General features: G+C 37.2%; 1 protein-coding gene across 2 annotated transcripts in view; it reads left to right on the top strand.

Moving 5' to 3' along the window:
- Positions 1-25000, top strand: part of LOC137645715 (rootletin-like) — a 746485-nt gene that overhangs the window by 720394 nt on the left and 1091 nt on the right. For both annotated transcript variants that reach the window (XM_068378593.1, XM_068378592.1), the window contains one exon: positions 24331-25000. This exon is cut by the window's right edge. In XM_068378593.1, coding sequence (XP_068234694.1) covers positions 24331-24444 — 114 coding nt within the window. In that variant the 3' untranslated portion in view covers positions 24445-25000. The remainder of the gene's footprint in view (positions 1-24330) is intronic.

Genomic DNA, 25000 nt, shown 5'->3' with positions numbered 1-25000 from the left:
TTTTCAGTTGAGGCATAAACTCTATGAGCAGAAGCTCTAGGCTGAGTATAGTTATTCCAGGTCAAATCTGATCTGTTACCCTTCCAAAGATGATAGGCCTCCTGCTTCTCCAAATAAGCACGTCTACAATCATCATTGAACCACGGTTTGTCCTTCACTCGGTACCTAAGCACACGAGAAGGTATACGCCTATCAATTATGCTGACAAGATTCTCTTTCAAAGGGACAACAGGATCAATACTACTATATAATTGTGACCAATTCAAGCACAGAAGATCATGCAAAATCAGATGTCCCGATGGAGAACCAACCTTACTAATTATAACGCTAGGGAAGTCGGTGTATACGAGGTCCAAGAAATTACCAGACCTGTCAGTAGCTTCACCTATGATTTGCTCACAGTCTGATTCAGAGGCAAAGTCTAAGCTTTTATGCCATGGCGATCGGTAGGAGAGATAGAACTTGACCACTCCCTATGGTGAGCATCGAAATCACTAACAAAGACAAGAGAAGCCTTTATATCATCTTCTTGTATCTTAGCCATAATGGTGAGAAGACAATCATATATATATATATATATATATATATATATATATATATATATATATATATGTGTGTGTTTTATATGTGTATATATATATATATATATACATATATATATATATATGTTTTATATGTATACAGATATGTGTTCTTATATATATATATAACTATATATATATATATATATATATATATATATATGGATATGTTTTATATGTATATATATATATATATATATATGTATGTATATATATATATATATGTGTGTGTGTGCTTTATATATATATATATATATATATATATGTATATATATGTGTGTGTGCTATATTATATATATATATATATATATATATATATATATATGTTTCATATATATATATATATATATATATATTTATTTGTATATATATATATATATATATATATATATATATATATATATATATATATATATATACAGTATATATGTATGTATATATGAACATGTATCACAAGCACACGTGATTTCAATCAATGTAAATATCACCCACGAACGGCATTTAATACCGAATTCTATCTTGGGAATATATATCCACTTGGAATTCATTTTATGGTAACAGCTTCTGGCCGGGTGGAGATTCGAACCCCCACCTGTGGGCCGGAAACCATGCCAGCAACGGCTCTACCGACTGAGCTATCAAGTCGGTAGAGCCGTTGCTGGCATGGTTTCCGGCCCACAGGTGGGGGTTCGAATCTCCACCCGGCCAGAAGCTGTTACCATAAAATGAATTCCAATTGGATATATATTCCCAAGATAGAATTCGGTATTAAATGCCGTTTGTGGGTGATATTTACATATGTATATATATATGTTTTATATATATATTTATATATATATATATATATATATATATATATATATATATATATATATATATATATATATATATATATATATATATATATATATATATATATATATATATATATATATATATATATACATATATATGTGCTTTATATACAGATGATCTGTAAAACATTAGTCTCATCCAGGATTGGTCCAATCTATGGATCAAGATCTGAAGCTACTTTGAAGTCTGTAGATCCAGTGCACATTCGAGGCCTGAGACTTTTTATTGGAGGTTTTAAATTTATGCGAATATTTTTGCGTATGTATAACTTTAGAAGACTAAAAAATTTGTTTTGGTCTGGAACCTGTCTTGATATTTTATAGGATATTGAGATTTTTTTTATTTTTAAGATTTTGACAATTTGTCTTTTCCAGGAAAAATAATTTGAGAAGGTTTATAATAATGGTTACCTTGATAAAGATGATCTCCTATTTAGATTTTGTAAAATGTTAGTTCAGATCGTAGTTTTAGCTAGGGGATATTTGTATTTGATTTATTTCCATAATTGGGATTTTTAAATGATTAATTACTTGAACATGGCTATATAGTTATTAATAAATTGATAATCTAGATAATCTGTTTTGGGTTTGTATATATTTTAGATTGTACAGTAGTATTAAGCTTATAAACCAAAGAAAAGATTTGTGGAAGTAAACATGGTAATAATAGTAGAATATATCATTTCAATGCTTACCTTAGAGTCATTTTTCTGAATTATGATATCGAATTAAAGCTTTAGAAGGCTGCCATGAAATAAGTTAAATGGATTTCCTGTTTAATCCTAATCTTCATGTTTGACTTTGCCTATCCTGTCTAGGCCATTGGTGTGGGCATAGAAAAGGTTAAAAAAGAGATTTTAAATTTATTTATTGAAATTTTTATGAGGTCGTGAAGATGTCACTTTTGAATTGATAGGTTATGATTCAAGTATGGAAGCAAAAGATTTCAGTATTAAAATCCTGATTATTTAGTTCAGCGATATTCAATTGTTATTTTTGTTAAGGGATTCTGCCACAAATCAAGAGGTACTTATTGTTTCAATTAGCTCTTGATTCTCACCTAGGTCAGTTTACCCATATTCAGCTATTGAACTTCATAAATTTCTACTTAAACCATTATAATCTCTCAAATAATTGTGTCAAGATGCTTTAATATATTTTTCCTTTTTAACATAATTTTAGTTTTATTATTAAGCATAATAGTAAACTTCTTGCACTATAGCCGATATTCTCTCCAGTAGCATATAAAACATATTTACAGTTACTTACTGTGTTGCACAATACTTTTTCAAATGTGTTTTTTTTATAGTCATACTTATATAATTAAGCTTCAATTCACCTTCCTACTATGGCACGTGACATATAAAAATTGCCATAATAATCATGAGTATAATATTCTTTCTTACTCATCCTTATTTTGCAATGGCTGAAATAGGAAAGCCTATTGTTATAGGTGCCTCTATTCATAGAACATCATATGGTGAAAAATATCAAAATAAAACCATCATCCATATGCTGGGTTGCCTAGAATTACTCTATTGTAATAAAAAAACTAAATCTTTTAGTTACCTAAAGATCATTAGAGTTATTTCTGAGCTTATTGGAAACAAATAGCAATTAAAATGTAATTAAAACTAATATAATATAAAGGTAAAGTTTGTTTGGTTTCCTTTATTTTTACCATATTTGACTAAAAGATAAACCATAAAAGATAATGAAGTATTGTATTGTAAGATTTCCAAATGGCTATGAAATAAAATTGGATATTTAAATTTTAAATCTTCAGCAAAATAAGATTAATTAAAAAATGCATTTTTTTTTAACTATGCTTTCATTCCAGGAGTAAAGATATGCATTTTTGTACCCTTTTTCCACATACAAAGCACTTGCTAATTCGATTTTCAAAATAAATTATTGCAAAGGCCATGGGACCATATAGTCTTTTAAAAAATCTGAAAAAGATAATTACCAATACTCATCATCTGTCTTTTTAAGAAAATGTGAGGCTTTCTTTCCTTAGAGTATTGTCCAAAACCCAAAACACGTGAAATTGCAATTTCACTAGTGTATATTGCCAGTGTATTGTTCCCGTTAATACAATTCCTAATACTTGAAGTTTTATTGTTTAAATGCATACGCCTGGCTTCTTTCTCCTTATCAGCAGAGTTATGATCGAGTACTGCCTTCCTTGCGTAGTCAGTTTCGCCTGAGGGGGCCGCATCGCCGCCATCCCTTGTCCCTTTCTACTTCCTTCCCATTCGTACATCGGCGCTAAGGCTCCCCACACTGTAATATGTCCAGTAAATTTGTCTTTCCTGCCTATGTATATTAGGACAAGATTGACTTATTTAAATGTTACAAATTTAAAGCAATAGAATATATCACTGGTCACTCCATGTCATCACCTGAAAATATTTGCACCATGTTTTAAAATTTGTAGTCACATTTGTATGAATGAGTAATTTTTCTTTAAACCTAAAAAGCATGTTTACTATATATTCTATACTGTATTTAAGAACAAACTCCTATATGGTATTCATTCTTTCTTCTCAAGACACATTTCTCTTTTATATTATTTAACTGGATGTTACTGTTCTTTATTACAGAACTTTTACCTCAGTGATCGTTAATGTTTTATTCCATAAAACTTCACATACCCAGGGTAAAGCCAAATTATTTCCGTAGTAAAGTTAAGCAAATGGTTGGCCTACAGAAAAGTAAGGTTAGTCTAAATAACTGTTCTGAAATAAGGGATTGGATGAAGGAGAAACCCATTTTCAGAGGGAGGCACTGTATGGTCCTAAGGGCTTTCCTGTTAAAAACTAGAACAGAAAATCTAATAGGACATGGAAATGCAAAAGAAATGTTGTCTTCTTGCTCCTGGGCCAGCGCATCAATAAGCAAAGCATGGACTCAGATAGTATAAGGGAAATAATTGGATTCAAACTATATTGAACCCATCACAGCACCTTCAATGCTGAAATCATCTGTCACCCGATGAACCCATAGTAATACTAGAGAAAATGGTATCTGGGTGTTTTTCCCCCACCCAACTGCCATCTTTCGGGTCTGGAGTAAAACTTGCATGTCCCATTTCCCTTCAAGTCTAGGGAGGTGGGATGGCCTTTGGGACCATACAGCACCTCCCAAAAATAGGTTTTTCATTTGCAAAATGCCCTCTTTTTGCTGTGTGGTCACCAAGGAATAATACCAGTGCAACACCTAAGTTGACTTGTGTACCACAAAGGTCAAGTCACGTGCAACCAAGGAACCATCCAATTCATGTGTATATTAGTGAAAGGTGAAGACTAACTAGTCAATCACTCACCTCATAAGAGATGATCCATGGGGAAGGAGATAGATGCCCTTCATGTTGCATCTGCCAAATTTCCCCTCGTAGGTGCAACGAATGAGCTGAGTATCACGCATGTCATGTTGTACCACTTGAATTTGTTTCAGGTTGTGTCTTATGAAATCCTTATTCCCAGACCAACCCATAAAGCTCTGGATGTCCTAAAATTGCAGGTTCTAAAAAATGGCAAGGAGGAAGGAGTTTTTTCTCACGTTGTGGATTTTAATGATGAGAGAGGATCGGTTTTTTTTTTTTTTTTTTTTTAAATAAGTTAATAGAACACAGATAGCCCCTGTAGGTCTGGGTATTTGGAGATAGACTACCATCTGTAGACATTGATCTCTGCAGGTGTGTTTGGAGGGTAGACACTGGAAAGAGGTTACCATCCCTAGATTATAAAAGCAGCAATATAAAAAGAGTCCTGCTTTTGAAGAGGCTTTTAATTTTTTAACCAAAAATATGAGACCTGTAGTCAGAATCAAAAGACCCCCCTGGAGTGATAATGTTAAGAAACTTTTTCTCTTTGGAATGCTGCAAATTCACCAACTCTTGCTCCCAAGACTGAGTCTATAAAATATATGACCTGGAGAATTATATAAATTGAATGGTCATTTCAAAGCAAGGACTGATTAACCTTGTGGAATCTGTAATAATCTAAAGCCACATTAAAAGTCCTCCTGCGAGGTTCTGTCAATGCAGATTTATATGAACAGATTTTTGATGGCTTAAGATTCCTATTTTCAAAGAGGTGGACCAGAAAGGAAGCCAAGAAATCTGGGGTCATATGGTTCTGATCTGTACCTAAGGAAGGCCAGCTATGCATTCCACACTCACTGGTATTATCTGGTAGATGAAGACCTCTTACAGCCCCTCAGAAATGTCGCATTGTTGGTGAAAAACTCTCTTTGGTATATAAAGATGAGAAAATACAGCTGTAAACGTTTGGGGTCAGATAGGACTAAAGAGGGTGTAATTTCAGCCTTAGAAGCTGAAGGAGGGAAAACCACAATCGGAACTGTTCCTGAGAAGTCATAAGGCTCTTCAAAACTTTTAAAATTATACCTCAAAGAAACTGATAAATAAAGGACCATCTATTCCAGTGCTGGTTCAAACTGTCTCTTGTAATTGCTTGAGCATCTACAACCAGAGCTACATAAAGTTAAAGCTTGCAATTCTCTTTTGCCATAAACAGGTCCACTTGGAGATCCTGGAAGATCTTGAGGTGCTCTTGGAAAGAGGTAAATCCCCTTGCCAAAGGAACTTCATGATTGGGAGAATCACTGCATTTGGAGTTCTTCATAAAGATCCTCCTCTCCCTGGTCTAAGAATCCTTCTACAGAGCTGGGTAACCAAAATCAACTGTCTCAAAGCCCCTTACTTTCACTCATTTGAGATCTTTCAGCCTCGTCTTCAAAACTTGGTTGATGATTATGCCAACTGTAAAAGGGCCCAAGACCTTTTCCAGTTTCCATCTTGAGGAGACATGACTGAAGAAAACTATTGACCATGCATAACATATTTTTCTGAAGGCTTAGAATGGCTTTTATATGTTCCAGGGAATAAATAGCCACTTCAATATCCTTGTGGAATTAATCTTGATTTTGGGAAATTGATAAAGAATCCTAGATTCTGAAGAACTTGCATGACCCGATTTGCATACATGAGATATGATTCTTCTGTTTCTACCCAGACTAGCCAGCCATCCATACAGGAATAACCTGGACTCACTGTAACTGGGAGTTTAATTTCTGTCTTTCTTAATTTTGTGAACACCCTTGGGGCTATATTGAAGCTGAATGTCATTACCTAGAGCTTGAATGACCCCTCCCAAGCCGAAACACTAGATAAGGTCGAAAGTGGGGAGCAATAGAGATGTTTCAGTAGGTATCTTTTATACCTATAGTACTAGTCCAACCCCCTTGGTGTAGTAGTTGTAGGATATATGTAATGGTCGTTATCACAGATGTGTTGAATATGATGTACTTGTTGAGACAAGTTAGTATAGATATTAAAGTCCTCAAATTCCTCTTCATGGAAAGGAATATGGAAATCTTTACAGTGAAACTTATTTGTATGAGGCCAGCAACTAGCAAGCACATCCAGAGGTAGATGGATTTCTTAGTACCCCTCCTCAACATCCATAGCAGAAACCGTTCGCGAGATTCCACCGACTCTGGTGTTTTCTCATGAACTTAAAAACCCCAAGGGTCCACATGCCACAAAATTCCCAAACTGGCACAAGGAGGGAGTCGGAGGAACACAGGAACTCTTAGAAATTGTAGATTCTTGAATAAAGCATCCATAGAGGGAGTGGATTGATGCTTCTAATATTTTGGCAATAAAATAGATGGGATCTCGTAGTTACTTATTTCGCAAATATGCCGAGGAACCTGAAATCTTGGCAAAACTTTTCACTCTTAGGGAAAGAAGAAAAATTGCAAGAACTGTCAAGCCTGCTGCAAAATGAACATTGTTCTTAGCCAATTGCATGCAAATAGGGCAACATTTACAGTCCCAAGCTCTGCCAAAAGAAGCATCACCTAGCTAAGGATGGCCAGGTTACTGCACCCAAATTGATGACACCTAACATTGATTTCACTTATCTGTAGTACAGAAATTCATAAAAAAAAAAAAAAAATATTTATTTACTAGTATCTCCAAGAGGGGGAGAGCCTACCTTTCACCACCCTCAAGAGAAAACAGTTAACCACATTACCACTCAACTGCTTATATAGGACATTGAGAGACTAAGAGTATGCCAACTCGATCACAAACTAAATCTCTAGAAGGTTAACTCTTTTTCCTTAATTGTCTAGTAAATAGTTGAAACCCTCTTAAACTAGGATGGGAGGCAATCTATTTCCCGAACTACTAGGTAGTTGAAACCAGTGGGTTGAGAAAGGCGATGGGTAGAGGAAAAGATAAACTGCATGCCCACTAAAACCTACGAACCGAGTAGCCCTTCCATCCCCCATACCCATCCTTAAAGAATAGATATGGAGGTGAAGGCTCCGGCTACAGAGGGACATTACTTCCTCCTAATGCAAAATAATCTAAACCTTGGGAGCTTTTCACTAATATCTTGATAATATACTCCCCCCCCCCAAAAAAAAATGGAAAATAAAAATACAGAAATTAGACTAATGATATATGTGGGATATTTACTTTGTCAATTATTTCATCACTCAAAGGGTATGTCAAAGTATACCAAAATAATGTGCGCTACATTATAAGAAATACAAAGCATAAACGTGTATAAGTGCATTAAGTAAATATGTACAGTATACCAAATAACCACTGAAAAGAAAGGCTTCAAAGAAAGTAATTCCACTTACATTTCCTAACACAACAGAGGTTAGAAACTCTTATAAAGTCCATAAAAAGATTCTCAACCAGATATATATAATCACATATACATATACAATAAAATTTAAAAACTAACTCGGTTTATAAATAATTTTAGCTACTGTGACATCACCTATACAATAAACAATGTAAAGATCCGCCGCCATACCATGGCCCAAAATAATTAATTATATAAAAGATACATGTAGACATATAGTGACTCGTGTAAAGGAACACTATTGACTTACTTATGAACTAAAAACTTACGTATACTACAACTAAGTATGTGGAAATAGTTTTAGGCTATACCAGACTAAAAGTTACCAAAAAAGGGTTCACCACTTGGGCAAGGCTAACAAACCTTATGAAATTGACTTAAAACTCTTATAAAGTAAAAAAGGCGATAAAACACTTTCAACTAAACACTTCCTGTGCTGTCACGAAAGCCAGAACAGTATTGACGTCACACACCAGTAACCGTAAACACCTCTAGGCTCTTTTAGCCTAAAACTTACCAAAAGGGTTCATGTATTACGTTGGACTAATTATTTATATGAAAACGATTTAAAACTCACATAAAATGAAGAGGTAACAAAATACTTTCACTTTACATTTCTCATGCCGTGGAGAAAGATGGGACAATGTGTCATTATCGAGAGTGTTAACAATATCAAAACAAAGGAACTAAATTTCAAAAACCTCTCTATTGCACTAACACTGTCACAAATAATAGGGGATAACAAAATCAGAACTTGACTAACTGTATTCATCTTAAGATTTGATGCAGAGACTTTCAAATAAGAACACTCAGAAAAGCTGTATTCATGATGACAACAATGAGAAAGATTGTCTCTAGGTGAAAAAGAAATGCCCTGGTAGTATTGTCTCCTGTATTAGCATTGGTTTTCAGTTATGACATGTCATCAGTTGACAGACGGTTATAGCATTGGAGATGCTGTGACAGTTTCAAAAGAGCCACAACCCATTGGTCTCCCTTATATTATCTGAGTCCGTCCTTTGCAAATTGATACACTGGCCCTTCAGCAGAAAAGACAATATTTCTTTGGTATTGTATGTTGTATTAGATTCCCTGTTTTAGTCTTTAACGGGAAAGTTCTTGGGAGCCACACACCATCCTAATCCCAAAAATATTAGATAAAACTTAAAATGCCTATGCATTTTAATGATAATGTTAAGTATTCGTTGTCTTGCATCAGTATATAAACACCACTGTACAGTAGAAAGAACTGCTTTGAAGAGTCAAATAATTTGAAAAATAAATATTTTAAATATTCTTACATAGGTAATAAAATATTCCTAAATTTCTTCCTTATTGTTGCTAAAACTTGATGATGGTACAATAAAACACCATATGGAATGTTAGTCTTATTTGGGAAGCTGCTTCTTTGCCATCATTCTCGCCAGGATTGAACCATATGCAATATGTTTATTCAGTGACCTCCAACCCAAGCTCTTTACGCCACAACAAGGCATCTTTACTATTTTGTTTCTCTGGAATTATTTCAATATTTATTCCATTGCCATTGGAATAAAAATCCTGTGCTCTTGTAACCTTTGTCAGTACATACATTCTACAGATACTCTGTGGAAAATAAGCTACTTGTAGATTCCTTAATATTTTAACTCTCTCTCTCTCTCTCTCTCTCTCTCTCTCTCTCTCTCTCTCTCTCTCTCTCTCTCTCTCTCTCTCTCTCTCTCTCTCTCTTTTGTTTATTTACAGGATTCCCTTAAGATTTGCTTTTGGGTCTTGATTAACTTCAGGGTTAAGCTTTCATTTTTATTTTATTTCTGGTTTTTACTTAGCCAGGACTAGATAAGAGCTATGGGTTTGGTATCATTGACCTTGTCATCAAAGAGGCAAATTACTCATGTTCATGAATGCCATTTAGGTATGCGTCTGCCTAGCTGTAGGTAAATTTATAGATATGATCTTCAAATCCTGTAACATTTACCGAGTCAAATAGCGAGAGCTTTCCTAGTAAGGCGTCTCCCTTTGTCATGTGATATAACTTCTGTCTCATTTCTACTTATTTGCAGAATGAATGTTCTTTTCTGGCCTCTTATTTTCTTTCAACTTGTTCAAGTTAATTGTTATGATTCTTTACAAATCATTATTAGGCAAAGTTTATTTTTCTTTATTACTCTCTAATAATCCTCCTAATTAAACAAAGATAATGAGCGAGTTGGTGATAATGGGTTTGTTTGCATTTGTGTTGACAGTCTATTGTTTAAAATATTTTTAATGTACCGAAATGGCCTTGTCAACTTTATTTCAGTAGTGGTATTTGAAGAGTATTATTTACATATTTCTTCACCGTAGACCGAATTACTTGAGTAATACGAAGTGTCTTGTCTAGCATAATAAATATATGTGAACTTTTAAAATGAAGAATACACAATCCTTCTCAAGGTATGACACGGCATATGTTAATCCCTATTCCTTCTGCAATGAATTGACTCAACCAATTAGTTTGGGTTCAAAGATTAGCACTGATTTGTTCTAGATCAAAAACTGACTCTACCTGATCATTTCTAGGGTAAGGTTGACTCTAGACAACCCCTTGCTAGTTCCACTAGTTATTCATTCTCTTTTAACAATGAATTTTATACTGTGTTCTATGTAGATTGCAAGAGCCTTCAGGTGGCAATAAACTGAAATAAGTGCAATATTATATGTGTCTTTCATAAGATATGGAGCATTCCTTATTACAGTATGTTAAGGACAAACGTTTGGTATATAAGAGACAGTCTCCATGTACCCATCATACAATTTGCTTTTTTTTCTTGTGAAATCATATATGATAGGAAAATAAATGTTTATTACAGTATTGAACGGCTGCGAAACAAGGTGTCTACTGATCACAATAGAAATACTGTAAACTATTTTACAAAAGTATTCACAATTTAGCTAAAGTACAGTAGAAAACACTGGCTATTTACACGGCACTTTAAATTAGTGTTTACTATCAACATAAATGTTAGTGGATTTGAGTTATTTGATTAAACGTATACAGAATAGATTTTTAGAAATAACCTTTCTACATTCCCCAGCATCATAAACCCTTTTACATTATCTTCCCTTTCGTGGCGTTTGTCCCCTTCTCCATACCATGCACTTTCAATCTGAACTCCCATCAGGCCTATTTTTAAGATGTCATTCTTTTTTCTAGTCCCTGTACACCACCTCTTTACAATATGATCTTTCCAACACACACTGACCATGGATCTAAATAAAATGCAGTACCTTAACACCACATTTCTGCTACTCTGTATCTGCAATATGATCTTCCTAATACACACTGGCTATTAATTTTGATAAGTCTATGGTCAGAACTTTTCAAAATCTTCATTTCCTTTGTCAATGTCATTATTTCTGATGTGTAGAGAGTAGAACAAGCCATATATATGCATTCTAAGTTTGTGATTTCTGTACAAGTTATATGTTTTTATTTACTCTCATATCTACAGTATTGGGTATAAATGTAAGGTTTAGATCTCTTGAAATTTATTACAACCAAATCACGGTGACAATGAAGTAAAGTCCCATATTTTAATTTACTTCATCACAAACCCATTACTTCAACAAAGTCTATTTTGTGGTGCATCACATGAAATATAGGATATTTCATTACTGTATCAAGGTATAAACGTAGTACAAGTTAGTAACTAAATAGAACGACTTTCATGTTAATGGAACCTCAATAAATATTTTAGTAGGTAGTAGGTTGCCCAGGGCACCAGCCCTCCGTTGAGATACTACTGCTAATGTTATTGGGTCATTTGAATGGCAAGACAGTACTACATTGGATCCCTCTCTGGTTACGGCTTAATTTCCTATTACTTACACATACACCGAGTAGTCTGGCCTATTCATTCCACATTCTCCTCCGTCTTTGTACACTAGATAACACTGAGATTACCAAACAGTTTTTCTTCACTCAAGTGGCTAACTATTGTACAGTAATTGTTCATTGGCTGTTTACCTCTTGGTAAGGGTAGAAGAGACTCATTAGCTATGGTAAGCAGCTCGTCTAGGAAAAGGACATTCCAAAATCAAATCATTGTTCTCTAGTCTTTGGTAGTGCCATAGCCTCTGTGCCATGGTCTTCCACTGTCTTGTGGTAGATTTCTTTTGCTTGAGGATACACTCAGGCACATTATTCTATCTTACTTCTCTTCCTCTTGTTTTGAAGTTTTTTATATCATATATATGAAAGATTTATTTTAATATTACTTTTTTTAGAATATTTTATTTTGATTGTTCTTTACTTCTCGTGTAGTTTATTTCCTAATTTCCTTTCCTCCCTGGGCTATTTTTCTCTGTTGGAGTCCTTGGGTTTATAGCATCTTGGTAGATACTGCTAGTTTGAATTTACAATTAAAGGCAAAATAAAAAAAAAAAAAGATAATCTCACTCAACATTAATAAGGGATGGATAAAAGAATAAGAAAAAATATATTGAATACTGATATGAAAATTGAATAACAATGGATTTCTTGTCTATCTGACAATTAGCTCATTTTGATAGAAAATTTTAAAAGAAAACATCAATATAAATAAATGGTAACTAATCTAAAGTAGCCCATCGTAGTTGATGACAACCTTCATAGATATATAAGAAATTATAATTAAACTGAAAGAAAACTTAGTTAAATATGGCAAAAATGTGTAAAGATTTAAAAATCAGCGAAACTAGTAATTGATAGACAGAAAGCAATAACCTATCTTATCTTATCTATGATTCCATACTAGTCTATTTGAAATTAGGATTGTAGAGAGGAAGATGTCTGATACAATTCTGTGAAAATAGTCAAAACTTTAAACCGGGCTAAATCCCGATTTCACCTAAAAAATGCTTAACCGATACATTTTTTTCATTAACATATTTTTATCCTTTTCGAGAGATATTTACCGGTTAGTCGGTTAATATCTATGAAGTACATACTTCTCAACTTGGAAATATTACGGTAAACAAAGTTTTTCTCTCAACACCTACAGTATATCCCTTCACTCTTGGTGACTAACCTGCACAGTACTATACTCATACTGTTTGGAAGAAATTTTACCTAATGTCCACCGAAAACCACTCAATCGCCTTAATTCATTCCTTCCTCGTCTTCCGTATAAGACTCGGCCTTCATTTCTCTATCTCCCTGTGTGGTGTTGTTATTAGTCCAGCAGATCTGTGAAATATTCTGGTAGTCTTGTGCCTTTGATGATACAAGCATGAAATTTCGTACACACTTATAGCATACCTTAGAAAACATTTTGAATATAGGGACATTCCAGATTACCCCTAGGGTCAAAATGGTGGCCATTTTACAAAATGGCTGCCACGAATAACTAAACTCTGCCTACAAGGTCACCAAAGTCATATGTGCTTGGGGCTAAAGAAATATATTGAGTATAATATGATTATTATCAACTAGTATGCACATGCTTTATTACCTATTTCATAATTACTTAAAAATATGTATCTACGGTGGCCTATGAGGGGCATAGATAACAGTTTACCATCGCAATAATGCATATCTGGAATAGGAGCTTTGAAACATAATTATGCATCTGAAATTCTGAATGACACCTACATATCGTTCCTGGAAATGTAAATGGATAAAAAAAATAAAACTTGGTGAAAGGAACTTAGACCCCATGAATATTTCCATTAATAATTACATACCAGTAGCTATGAATATCGCGACTAGATGCACAAATTTGCGAAATCGATATTGATGTACTCACTGTATTATTTTCTATAATTGCATAATAGAAATGTTGAAACTACAATGGTGTGTTCCTATTGATTTGGGGTTAATATGGTCCTGAACAGCACAAAGAAGTAATTTATGGTGGCCTATTAGGGACATCGAGTGCCAGTCACCCAAATCTCTATTGTGTATATAATTATGCATCTCCTCTGGGCTGGGGTTCAATATTTTATCTCTTCTTTTCTGTTTTCAGGTGATAACTCCACTGTAGTGTAGCCATAGCCTAATACCCTACTTGACTTGGTGTTGGTTCAAGACAATGACCAAGAATTTCAAACTATTAGACCCCCGCCAGGGAGGGCCAAGTACGACTGTTACATCAGTTAACCATACAGACTGGAACCTGTGTGTGTAGTGTCAGATGGACACCACTGAACCTCTTCATTGTCCAGCTGACTCCAAGCAAAGCACAGGAGGACATCCACGTGGATACCAGACTCTTGTAGATAACCTTCTCAGGTTCAGTGAGATCGACTGCCTCCCAAAATGATGGTGAAGGTATTGAGTCCACCTTACAGCACTTCAGGGCTAAATGGCATGATTTGTGCAGCTTACAATACAACAAAACTCAATTGACTCGGGCAGAGAAGAGGAAAACAACCAGTTGCGATAACGAAGGTGTGACACCAAAGTTTACCCGTCAGAGTGTGGACCGCTCAGAGACACTGGTCGAAACGTGTTTCTTTTGTGACAAGCCAGCAGGTAACGAGTCTCTGCGCAAAACTTCTACCTTCGACTTGGACAGACGGGTCAGGAAATGTGCTCTGAAACTAGAAGACAAGTCACTTATTGCTAATTTGAGTGCTGGCGATATGATGGTGCAAGATGCCCTGTATCATGTGAACTGCCTGGTTTCTCTCTATAACAAAGCAAGGGACACAAAGAGAACTTTGGATGACCAAGATGATATCAATCATGCCATAGCTCTCGGAGAACTGGTGTCCTACATCGATGATGCCCACATACACTCTCATGTGGCACCAGTATTCAAGCTGGATCTAACAAGCTTGTACAGCAACCGGCTGAAACAGCTTGGAGCAGTCTTGCCTGGACGTGTCCACTCGACCAAACTCAAGTACCGGATCATGGCATATTTTCTGGACATGGAGGAGCACAAACCTGGCTGAGATGTTCTGCTTGCTTTCAACGAGGACATCGGGTCAGCCCTTCACAAGGCCTGTGAACACGATAGTGATGGTGTTCATCTTGCTAGAGCCGCGAACATAGTCCGAAGAGATAAGTTGAAGATAAAGACAGCTTTCAGTGGATCATTTGACGCCCTCTGTCAAGAACAATCCATGCCAAATTCTCTCCTGGCACTAGTTGCTATGATCCTGAATGGTCCCACGATCCAAGAGTAGTCAGGCCACTCATCTGCATCAACACAGACTTTTACAATCTCACAGCTCCTCATGTTCAACAGCTACGCACGCCACCGACAGAGTACTAGTATTGAGTTTATCACGCACAGCTACAATCGGGAGACCCCCTTGCCTGTATACCTGGGAATGCTAATGCATACAAAGACTCGCAAACGAGACCTGGTTGACACTCTGTTCCACTTAGGTCTCTACGTCTCCTATGATAGGGTGCTAAGCATCTCCACAGATTTGGGGAACAATATCTGCCGTTTCTTCCAGCAGGAGGGTGCAGTTTGCCCACCTGAACTCAAGAGTGGTCTATTCACTACTGCCGCAGTGGATAACATTGACCACAATCCCAGCTCGACTAGTGCTCAAGACTCGTTCCACGGCACTGGCATCTCGCTCTTCCAGCACCCGAGTAGTGAAGTGTGTGGAATTCAACGACCACGAGTAACCATCTCAGATGATGTTACTACAACAGCAACCACTGCACACCTGCCAGAGTCATACACCACTGTACCTACAGTGTTTCTTGGCAAACGTGAACCACCAATGCCCAAGCTGGCTGGTCACAACAGAAGTGACTGCCACCTGATCCCCTAAGCAATGCAGGTGGAATACAGGTACGCTACAGAAAATATTCTATCTGAACGTTGTACATAATCCGTATTCATATATGTGCCTCGATCTCTTGTTAAGTCTGTGTGGTACTGAGTTCCTGTCTCTTGTTAGTTGTGTTGATGATTCCTTGTCATTTTGACAGGTGGCTAGAGCAGATGGCTGTTACTGTAGCATCAGACACACCACTTCAGGGAGACGAGACTGTGCCATGGGCTGCATATCATGCCAGCAAGCAGTCCATTCCAGAGGAACCAGAGTGTAGCGTGACCCTCTCTTCTATGACCAGGCCAAGTCCGTGTCCATGATTCATCACTCCATGGACGTCATCAAGACAGCAGTTGAGAATCTGAACCCTGGTCAGATCCCCCTCCTCACTGTCGATCAGCCACCGTACGCACTCGCCAAATAGATCCAGTGGAGATGGCCAGAAACACATGGAGAAGATCACTTTGTTATCCTATTTGGTGGACTCCACATTGAGATTGCTGCACTGAAAACTCTGGAGCTTTGGTGCAGGCAGGAGTTACTACAGCTGGTAGTGCTGATTCTTTCCTGAAGGCTTCCCATGTTACATGCACTCGGCGAGCTCACCAGGTCACAGCCAGTAGCCTCTATCTTCTACCACAGGAAGCCTTTAGCCAAGGAGCAAATGAGGGACAGGATCTGGAAGACTGGTGTACTGAACGTGTGCAGGGTAGTCCACAGTTCCATTTCTGGTGGATCATTCTACAGCTGGTACTGACTCTCTAAATCGACGTCAGATAGGTCCGTGAAGGTAACTTCCTGCTAAACATTGATGCCCTGAGCAAGATTGTTCCCTAGTTCTTTGCATTGGGTCATGCCAACTAAGCCAGGTGAATACCAGTTCACCTGTGCGACATGGTGACACTAGCAACCAAACATCCAAGTGTATACACGCAGTTTATTGCTGGCAATTTCACAGTAAAGAAGACTACTCATGCATTTTCTGTAATGGCCATTGACCAAGCCCACGAGCAGAATAAAACATTAGTTAAGGGTAACGGAGGAGCTGTAGGCCTGACAGAGAATCCCGCTGCATTACAGCGCTGGATGGTGTCTGGTCCAGAGATAGCCAGAGTGATCGCTGAGTTCAAGGCCACATCAGAGACCAAGAAGACTGATCACAAACACCACGAGCAGACCAAGCACACACTGGTAGCCTTTGCTAGAGATGTGCGTTCACTCACTCAAGATGGGCAACCCATTCTGTGATGACAGCAAGGATTTCCTGGTGCTAGACAGCAGAGACCTGGCAGACCCAGCAGTTATCAACACTGTACATGAGATCAAGAAGCTGGGACAAGAACAGCATGACTCCTATGTCCATGAGAGACTTGTCAACCAGACAAAGCCAATCACTGACCCAATCAAGAGAAACAACCTCCCTCTTTTCAGCTGACCTCCAGTCAGAGATAAGTCAAGAACACAGCTGCAGGTGTCATCTCTGAAGAACGACTGCTCCCTGTTCTCTAGGTTGATCATTGCATCCCAAATGCGTGATGGCGATCTCGATGAGTTCTTTTGCAATATGAGAGCCAAGCATGTCCCCCTGCACTGTCACACATGGGCAAAATGAGACTTAGAACAAAAAACTGATCTGGTTGGCTGCTTAGAAGATCTAGTCCGTCCACAGGAGAGTGTTGCTACCGCTGCTGCTGCTGCTAGTCCAGCAGTTGAAGTCATCATACTTGACGGTGCAGCAATCATCAATAGGCTGCCACCTGGCCCAGCAAAGACCTTCAACGACTATGCATCACAAGTATTCTTGCCATACATCACATCTTATCTGCAGCATACCAGCAGGGTGGATATTGTCTGGGATGAATACCTCACAGACAGTTTGAAGGCAGGCACTAGGAAGAAGCGAAGCAAAGGCATCAGAAGACGAATTGAACCATCTAGTTCCATTCCTGGAAACTGGCAGACCTTTCTGCGCACAGATGAGAACAAAATCAAGCGGTTTGACTTCCTAGCCACCAGGATAGCAACAACAGACACAGACAAACAAGTCATCAGTACCAACCACAAAGATGTGGTTTGTACACAGGCCTGAGATGTTGCTGACCTTGTCCCTTGTAGCCACGAGGAGGCTGATACAAGAATGATACTTCATGTTGAAGATGCTGTGAGGCAGGGATATAGCAAAGTGTCGATCAGCACAGTAGACACTGATGTCGTGGTTCTTGCAGTGACAGCAGTAGGACGTCTAGACATTGATGAGCTCTAGGTTGCCTTTGGTACAGGAAAGAACTTCAGGTTCTTGGCCGCTCACGAGATGGCTGTAGCACTGGACCTAACAAGTGTCGAGGGTTGCCATTCTTCCATGCCTTCACTGGATGTGAGACCGTTTCAAGCTTCGGAGGCGGGGGAAAGAAAAAAGCATGGGAAACTTGGAAAGCCTGTGATGAGGTCACTGATATCACTGCGGCATTCTGTGCTTTGGCTGCCTCGCCAACTTCTTCAGCCATAGATGACCACATGGATGCACTGGAGCATTTTGTTGTTTTTCTCTATGATCGCAACAGTAGTCAGGAACATGTCAATGAGGGTCGCAAGTACCTGTTCATCCAGAGTGGCAGATCAATAGATACTCTCCCACCAACTCGAGAAGCCCTGAAACGGCACATCAATAGAGCTGCTTACCAAGCCGGCTACTGTTGGGGCCAGATGATGGTATCAACACCAGAGCTCCCATCGCCCAGTGACTGGGGGTGGGTTCACACCGATAATGGGTGGGTCATATACTGGACAACCCTCCCAGAGGCAACCGAGGCATGTAGGCAACTACTAAGGTGTGGCTGCAAAAAGGAAGGCAGAGTATAGTGCAAGTGTGCCATGGCTACACATGTCGGCAACTACTAAGGTTACACATGTCGGCAACTACTAAGGTGTGGCTGCAAAAAGGAAGGCAGAGTATAGTGCAAGTGTGCCATGGCTGCACATGTCGGCAACTACTAAGGTGTGGCTGCAAAAAGGAATGCAGAGTATAGTGCAAGTGTGCCAAGGCTGCACTCCAGTGCACAGCTCTATGTCACTGTGGTGGGGAGTGTACGAGAGAGTAGAACCATGTATTGGGACAAGAGATCATGCTAATTACATGTATATCAATGCATAGTAGATTTTGTTACCTGGATCCAGAGGTTCCACCGTATAATTTTGACTCTTTCTGTGTATTTGTGTATTTTTATAATTTTGTATAATGTAGGTTGATGTTAGGTTCAAATAGAAGCAGTTCCTCTGAGTTCAAGAGTGTTAAATAGTTACAGTCATTCCACGGTACTTGATAACAGTTTTTTTGAAGAGTTTGTTAAAGAAAACCATCCCAAATTACAAAAATACACCCCAAAACAACCAAATAAATGGTTTCTTTACATTTTGTCACCTTTATTTGCTATAATAAATTTTTAGTTGAATAAAACCACTAGTATACTTCTTCAATAAGTAAATATGGTTTTATTCATATGTATCCTAAGTCGCGTACAACACAAAATTGGCCATTTTGGCCCTGGAAAGTATCTGGAATGTCCCTATATCCAAAAATCTTTTACTGCCTAGCAGTGTGCCAAATTTCATGTTTGTATCACCAAAGGCACATTTTTTTCACATACCTGCCCTGCTATATGTATTGTAAGAATTAGTTCAGGATTTTCAAAGCATTTTCTGTGTTTTAAGTTAATTTTTGTACTAGAAGCTAGAATAATGGGTAGTAATTAGGGGACAAACTTTCATATTTTGTATGCCTTATATAGTATAGTGCACACCGTGCTGATTACAATTGTTTGGATAAAAGAATAACATTGTCCAATTGATGGTTATGAGTGAGCATGAAGTGAGGAGGCATTATTTTTTTAGGAATAATTTAGATCAGGAAATAGGCTAGTACCAAGTGGAAATATAGATGTAAGGTTGATTTTGCAGGGTTTAATTCATATTTTGCTTCTTTTATAAAACATTTCTCTAATTTTATACAATATTACACTTACCCATGAATCTTCTACTGTTTCATTAGCGGATAACATATCCTTTTTTTCTCTCCTTCTGTGTCGACTACAAATTCTTATACTAAGCCAACTTATTCTATTTTATCATCTAGACTGACTTTTTTTCTGATAATTATTTGTAAGTAATGCTTATAAAGTCTTCAGAATAAGTTTTCATTCTATCCGTTCCCTTCCTTTTGTTCCCAAATAAGAGTCAAGGTCAAGTGGTTCAAGTGTCTTTATTGGTCGCTCACTTGTAGACTGTAGATGAAGATCGGATCAGGACTGCTGATTCATTTCCCAGCTCTTTGACTTCCATGTCTGAAACAACTTCCTTCAGCTGATAAATGATTTAGATTTATTTTTCTGTTTCTGAACCCCTCATAACTATGTATAGAGAGGTTAGTAGGTTGGCCAGGGCACCAGCCACCAGTTGAGGTACTACTGCTAGAGTTATTGAATCCTTTGATTGGCTAGACAGTAAAAGTACTACATTGGATCCAACTTTCTAGTTACGGCTCATTTTTTTTCTGTGCCTACTCGTAAATCAAATAATCTGGCCTATTCTTTCCACATTCTCCTCTGTCCTCATACACCTGACAAAAATTCTTCTTCGCTCAAGGATTACGTAGCTAGTTTCCACTTGGTAAGGGTAGAAGAGACCTTTTAGATATGGTACGCAGCTCTTCTAGAAGGTCACTGTAAAATCAAACCATTGTTCTCTAGTCTGGGCTAGTGCCATAGCCTCGGTACCATGGTCTTATTTCTAATCTTCTTGTTTTATTTGAAGTTTTTATAGTTTATATGTGAAATATCCTTTTTAATGTTATTTCTGTTCTTAGAATATTTTATTTTAAATGTTCATTACTCCTGTTTATTTCTTTCGTTCCTTTCCTCAATGGGATATCTTTTTTTCTTTTTGGAGCACTTGGGTTTATAGCATCCTGCTTTTCCAACTTGATATTAAAAAGGAAAACATATGGTACATCTGATGAATTTGTTTCAATTCTTCTTGAAGGGATACAATACATATTTGGCATGTATTTTATCCGGACTGAAGTGTTGATGGCTTCGTTACTTTGTGAGGGGTTGTTAACAGTATATGTTTAATGTATAATCTGTGTCTGTTAAGAATAAAATTAAAATAAGTTAAAATATCTTATTAATATGAAATGGTTCAAAGGTTGAACAAACAGTGAATTATCATAACCTCTGAATTCCAAACGATGGTGATATAAGCACATACTGTACTATTCAAGAACTTGGAGATCGTACTTATCGACAAATTTAACTTTTTACCAGTATTGTTGATAGGTTTAAATGGAATGTCCCATATGACCATTATGGTAGTGACCATTCTCCAATTTTAATACAGTAATCACATTAGTACATACACCAACTCCTCTTATTCAATGATATAATGCAAATAAAGTTGATTTGCAGAATATGGGTCTAGTGCCTCCCTTTAATCATTCACAAGAGTGGGGTGAAGCAAATGATTTCTTTGTAAACTATAAACCTCATCACACAGGCAGTTAATAACTCTATACCTCTGACTAATGCCCAATCAATGAAGCACTTGGTTCCTTGGTGGTCAGACACACTAACCCAATTGATAAAAGAAAAGCACAGAGTTGGAAAAATTTGAGAAACCTTAAAAAATATTTTAGAACTTGAGTACTGGTCCCCTACTGTTAGGTAGTACAATAAACAAAGTCATATGATAGGGGCATAGAAATTGATGTATTGAAACGATATTTTAATGAGATGTATGCTAAATGTCTCTGCCATATATACTTCAATTCAGGTGACAGAAATTTATAAAAATTAATGGTTCCTATGGCATTCTTGCAAGGTATACAATATTGTATAGTCTCTTACTATACTCAGTGCGTTATGGGGTAAAGTATGTAGTTTTAAACAGATTTTCCTCCTATTGCCACTTCTCCATAGGCACAGTCTCCATCCCCTCCTCTCTCTCTCTCTCTCTCTCTCTCTCTCTCTCTTCTTGCAAGAAGTATCTGTTCACATTATAGATAACTGCCTTAGCTTCGCTATAGGGGTGTCTATATGGCAAGCTTGAGGCAGGGAAACAGTCCATCACGAGTGCGCGTGTCACAGCGTGTAACAGCAACTTCTGACATAAGAGCATTTGAGGACCCCCACTCATATATTTCTTTTAGGTTAGGGACAAACCTTTATACAGAAAACATGGCGTAAATTTTACCTCAATAGTGGTGTAGAACACAAGTTAGAATAATTTTGGATACAATTTAGAAATACATCAATTTTTAGAGAGAGAAGAAAAACAGACAGAGGGTAAGGAGATAGAACAGGGTAGGAGAAAGAAAGCAAGTTGGTGATCTGGGGAGATGTGGCACCAGTGGGGGAATCTGTTTAAAACCAGTTGCCCTACTCTATCGTCTATTTCTCGCTGCTTTGAGTATAATTCATGATACACACAAAATTTCAAATATTATTGTCCTTAGTAATGAAAATATAAGCAGTATTAATCATTTTGATACCCACTTTCAATCCATTAAAAGAAGAGAAAAAGGAAGTGCATTGAATGTTGATGCCGTGGAAGATATCTACCACAGTAAGATTTACTCAAGAACCTGAATTTGGTGACAATCTTGAAAAATCACCACCATCTTGGATTTTCAATTGACCAATTGGCCAGAGTTTATTAGTATCACTTGGAGAACAAGTGCCTCGAATTTTATGCTTGTACCGTATCATGATTCGCACGATTCTTCTAAAAATTGGCCGTTTACTCCTGTACTATTACCATTCTCCTATCTCTCTGCCTCGTTTGTGATACTTTCACTTAGCTCTTTTATCGTAAAACCACACACATCTTCAGTCAATAACCCCTCGCGAATATGCATCACATAAACTCCCACGAACATGCATCACATTAATTCCACCCCCAAAGGAGGATTTATCCAGCTGAACCTTCTTCCTAATTAGTTTCCCAAACATCCTAGCTTACTCAATCTCTTCCTCCTATAACATACCCCTGCAACATGCCATTCTTCACAACATTCAGTACACTTGGCACGTTGCTCTTTGCACATACTCACATAATTCCAATCCTAAACACAATTGATGCAAATCACACTTGTATGATTACCCCGACATCCACTAGCTATATGCCAAGTCATACCACACCAATACTTAAGCCACTGTCTTACTGCACCCAAAAGATGCTATGCACCCATTGTTCATTTACACTCATTCTTTTCATGACCTACAACACTTTTCCTCATGGCTACAACTACCTGATCTACCCCACTGAGCATTAGCACTCCTATATCAACCATCTATTCCCTCTTACAGGAATTCCTACATTACTCACCCTAATACAATATCAGCTAGCCTCATTGGCCCTCTCAAAAAGGTACTCTCTAGAACTCCCAAATTCTGGCACACTTAAATCCATTCCAATTCTTATAATCACAGTTTTCTTTCATTCATAGATCTATCCATCTCGTAATCCCCAACTACCTCTAAAATATCATCCCATGAAATCTCTCTCATCCACCATATTTCTCCTAACGTTTTAAATTAACAAATTCGGGCACATTCTCAGGTAAAATAACTACAGTAAAATCTTCTTCATCAGTCCCTACATCCCCATAGATACAGATTCACCCACATTCTTTTGTACCTAATCAAATTAATTCTTCTACAGCTATACTTAATACTTCCTTTCGTAATTTCTATCTATTCAGTTATTCTACTTTCACACACTCATACTCTATAGCCCTTACACTCACCACCCCATTCATGGTTCTCAAATTTACTGTCAATTACTCCCTTAATTTTCAAGTCCAAGCTCTCTTTCTCTCGCCATATCTAGCCAGACAATAGCTCTGCAGAAGTTAGTTGTCACAGCTGTATATTAATGAAAATAATCAAGTGCATCCCCTTGTAGGTAATCTGGGGGTGTTATCACAGGCGCTGCATTGCAACTATTCCTAAATAATTTGTATTATATATAACATTAAAGATTGTAAATCTAAGCCTCATTTACATTTAAAAGAAAAAATCTAATAGCCAGTACCTGGTACTGTATGCAAATCTGAATTACAAATGTATACATAAAACTTTCTGCATTTTCTGGACCTTCGTAACAAATCTTGTGTGAATGTCTAGTATGGTTTTTGAGATGTGAGAAAGCTCTTTTGCCAGGACAACAATAGAGCTGAAATTTAAACAGTAGTAAATGGTACCCAAAGTTATTTGTAAATAAGTGGTATGGTAAATGCACAGTGTACAACCCTAAATTAATTCATCCTATTTTGACATGTAATTTTCCTTTATGAATAACATTTTTCAATTGTATCTTTTTAAAGCTAGATTTTATGACAATGCCTACATTCCTTAATGTCCAATTTCTACATTTTATTCTCTTCAGAACTTATCGAGTAGGCAAGCACGGTCACCGCGGGCAACCAGGCAACGTCGCTATGCATCGGCATCACCAGGACGGCGGTCTGATCAGCAGAGGAAAACCTTAACCTTCACATGATCTCCTAATTTTGTTTCCTAATGAGACCCTTTCAACCAAAAATGGTTCAAACATTGTCATTCATGACTTGGCTGACTATTCATTCTTGTGAGATTTTGACTGTACAGCACTATTTGTTGTATGTTAGTCTGCTCCAAGTGGTTACAGATTTTCAAGACAAGGTGGAAAAGGAAGGATTGAATATTTTTAGAGTTATATTTTGAAGTTATTACCTTGCTAGTAATGCAAGGTTAGGCTTCTTAATGATGCCTTTAGAAGGTAGCTTTCATTCTGCAAAATTTTACTTCATTGAAGAGTAAAATTATAGCAGCCTGAAGGTTATCGTTGTTCCAGAATACTGCCATTACTATACTATTACTTTTGAAGAAATGTTGAAAACTGCTATGAAACACTGCCAGAATATAGTCTACAAAATATAGGCTAACTAAGCTTAGATATTGTAAATAAAAATTGTACTTAGCAAGGAGGCTTTATTAAATGTTGTGGACTGGTATTATGGAATGATGCAGTTTGTTACAGCCTGAAAAAAAAGTTAGAAAAATGTTTTGGTACCTTG

Source organism: Palaemon carinicauda, chromosome 8 (genome assembly GCF_036898095.1).
Source record: "Palaemon carinicauda isolate YSFRI2023 chromosome 8, ASM3689809v2, whole genome shotgun sequence".
In the NCBI taxonomy this organism is placed as follows: Eukaryota; Metazoa; Arthropoda; class Malacostraca; order Decapoda; family Palaemonidae; genus Palaemon; species Palaemon carinicauda.
The sequence above is the reverse complement of the archived record's forward strand: the minus strand, read 5'-3'. Positions and strand labels throughout refer to the sequence as shown.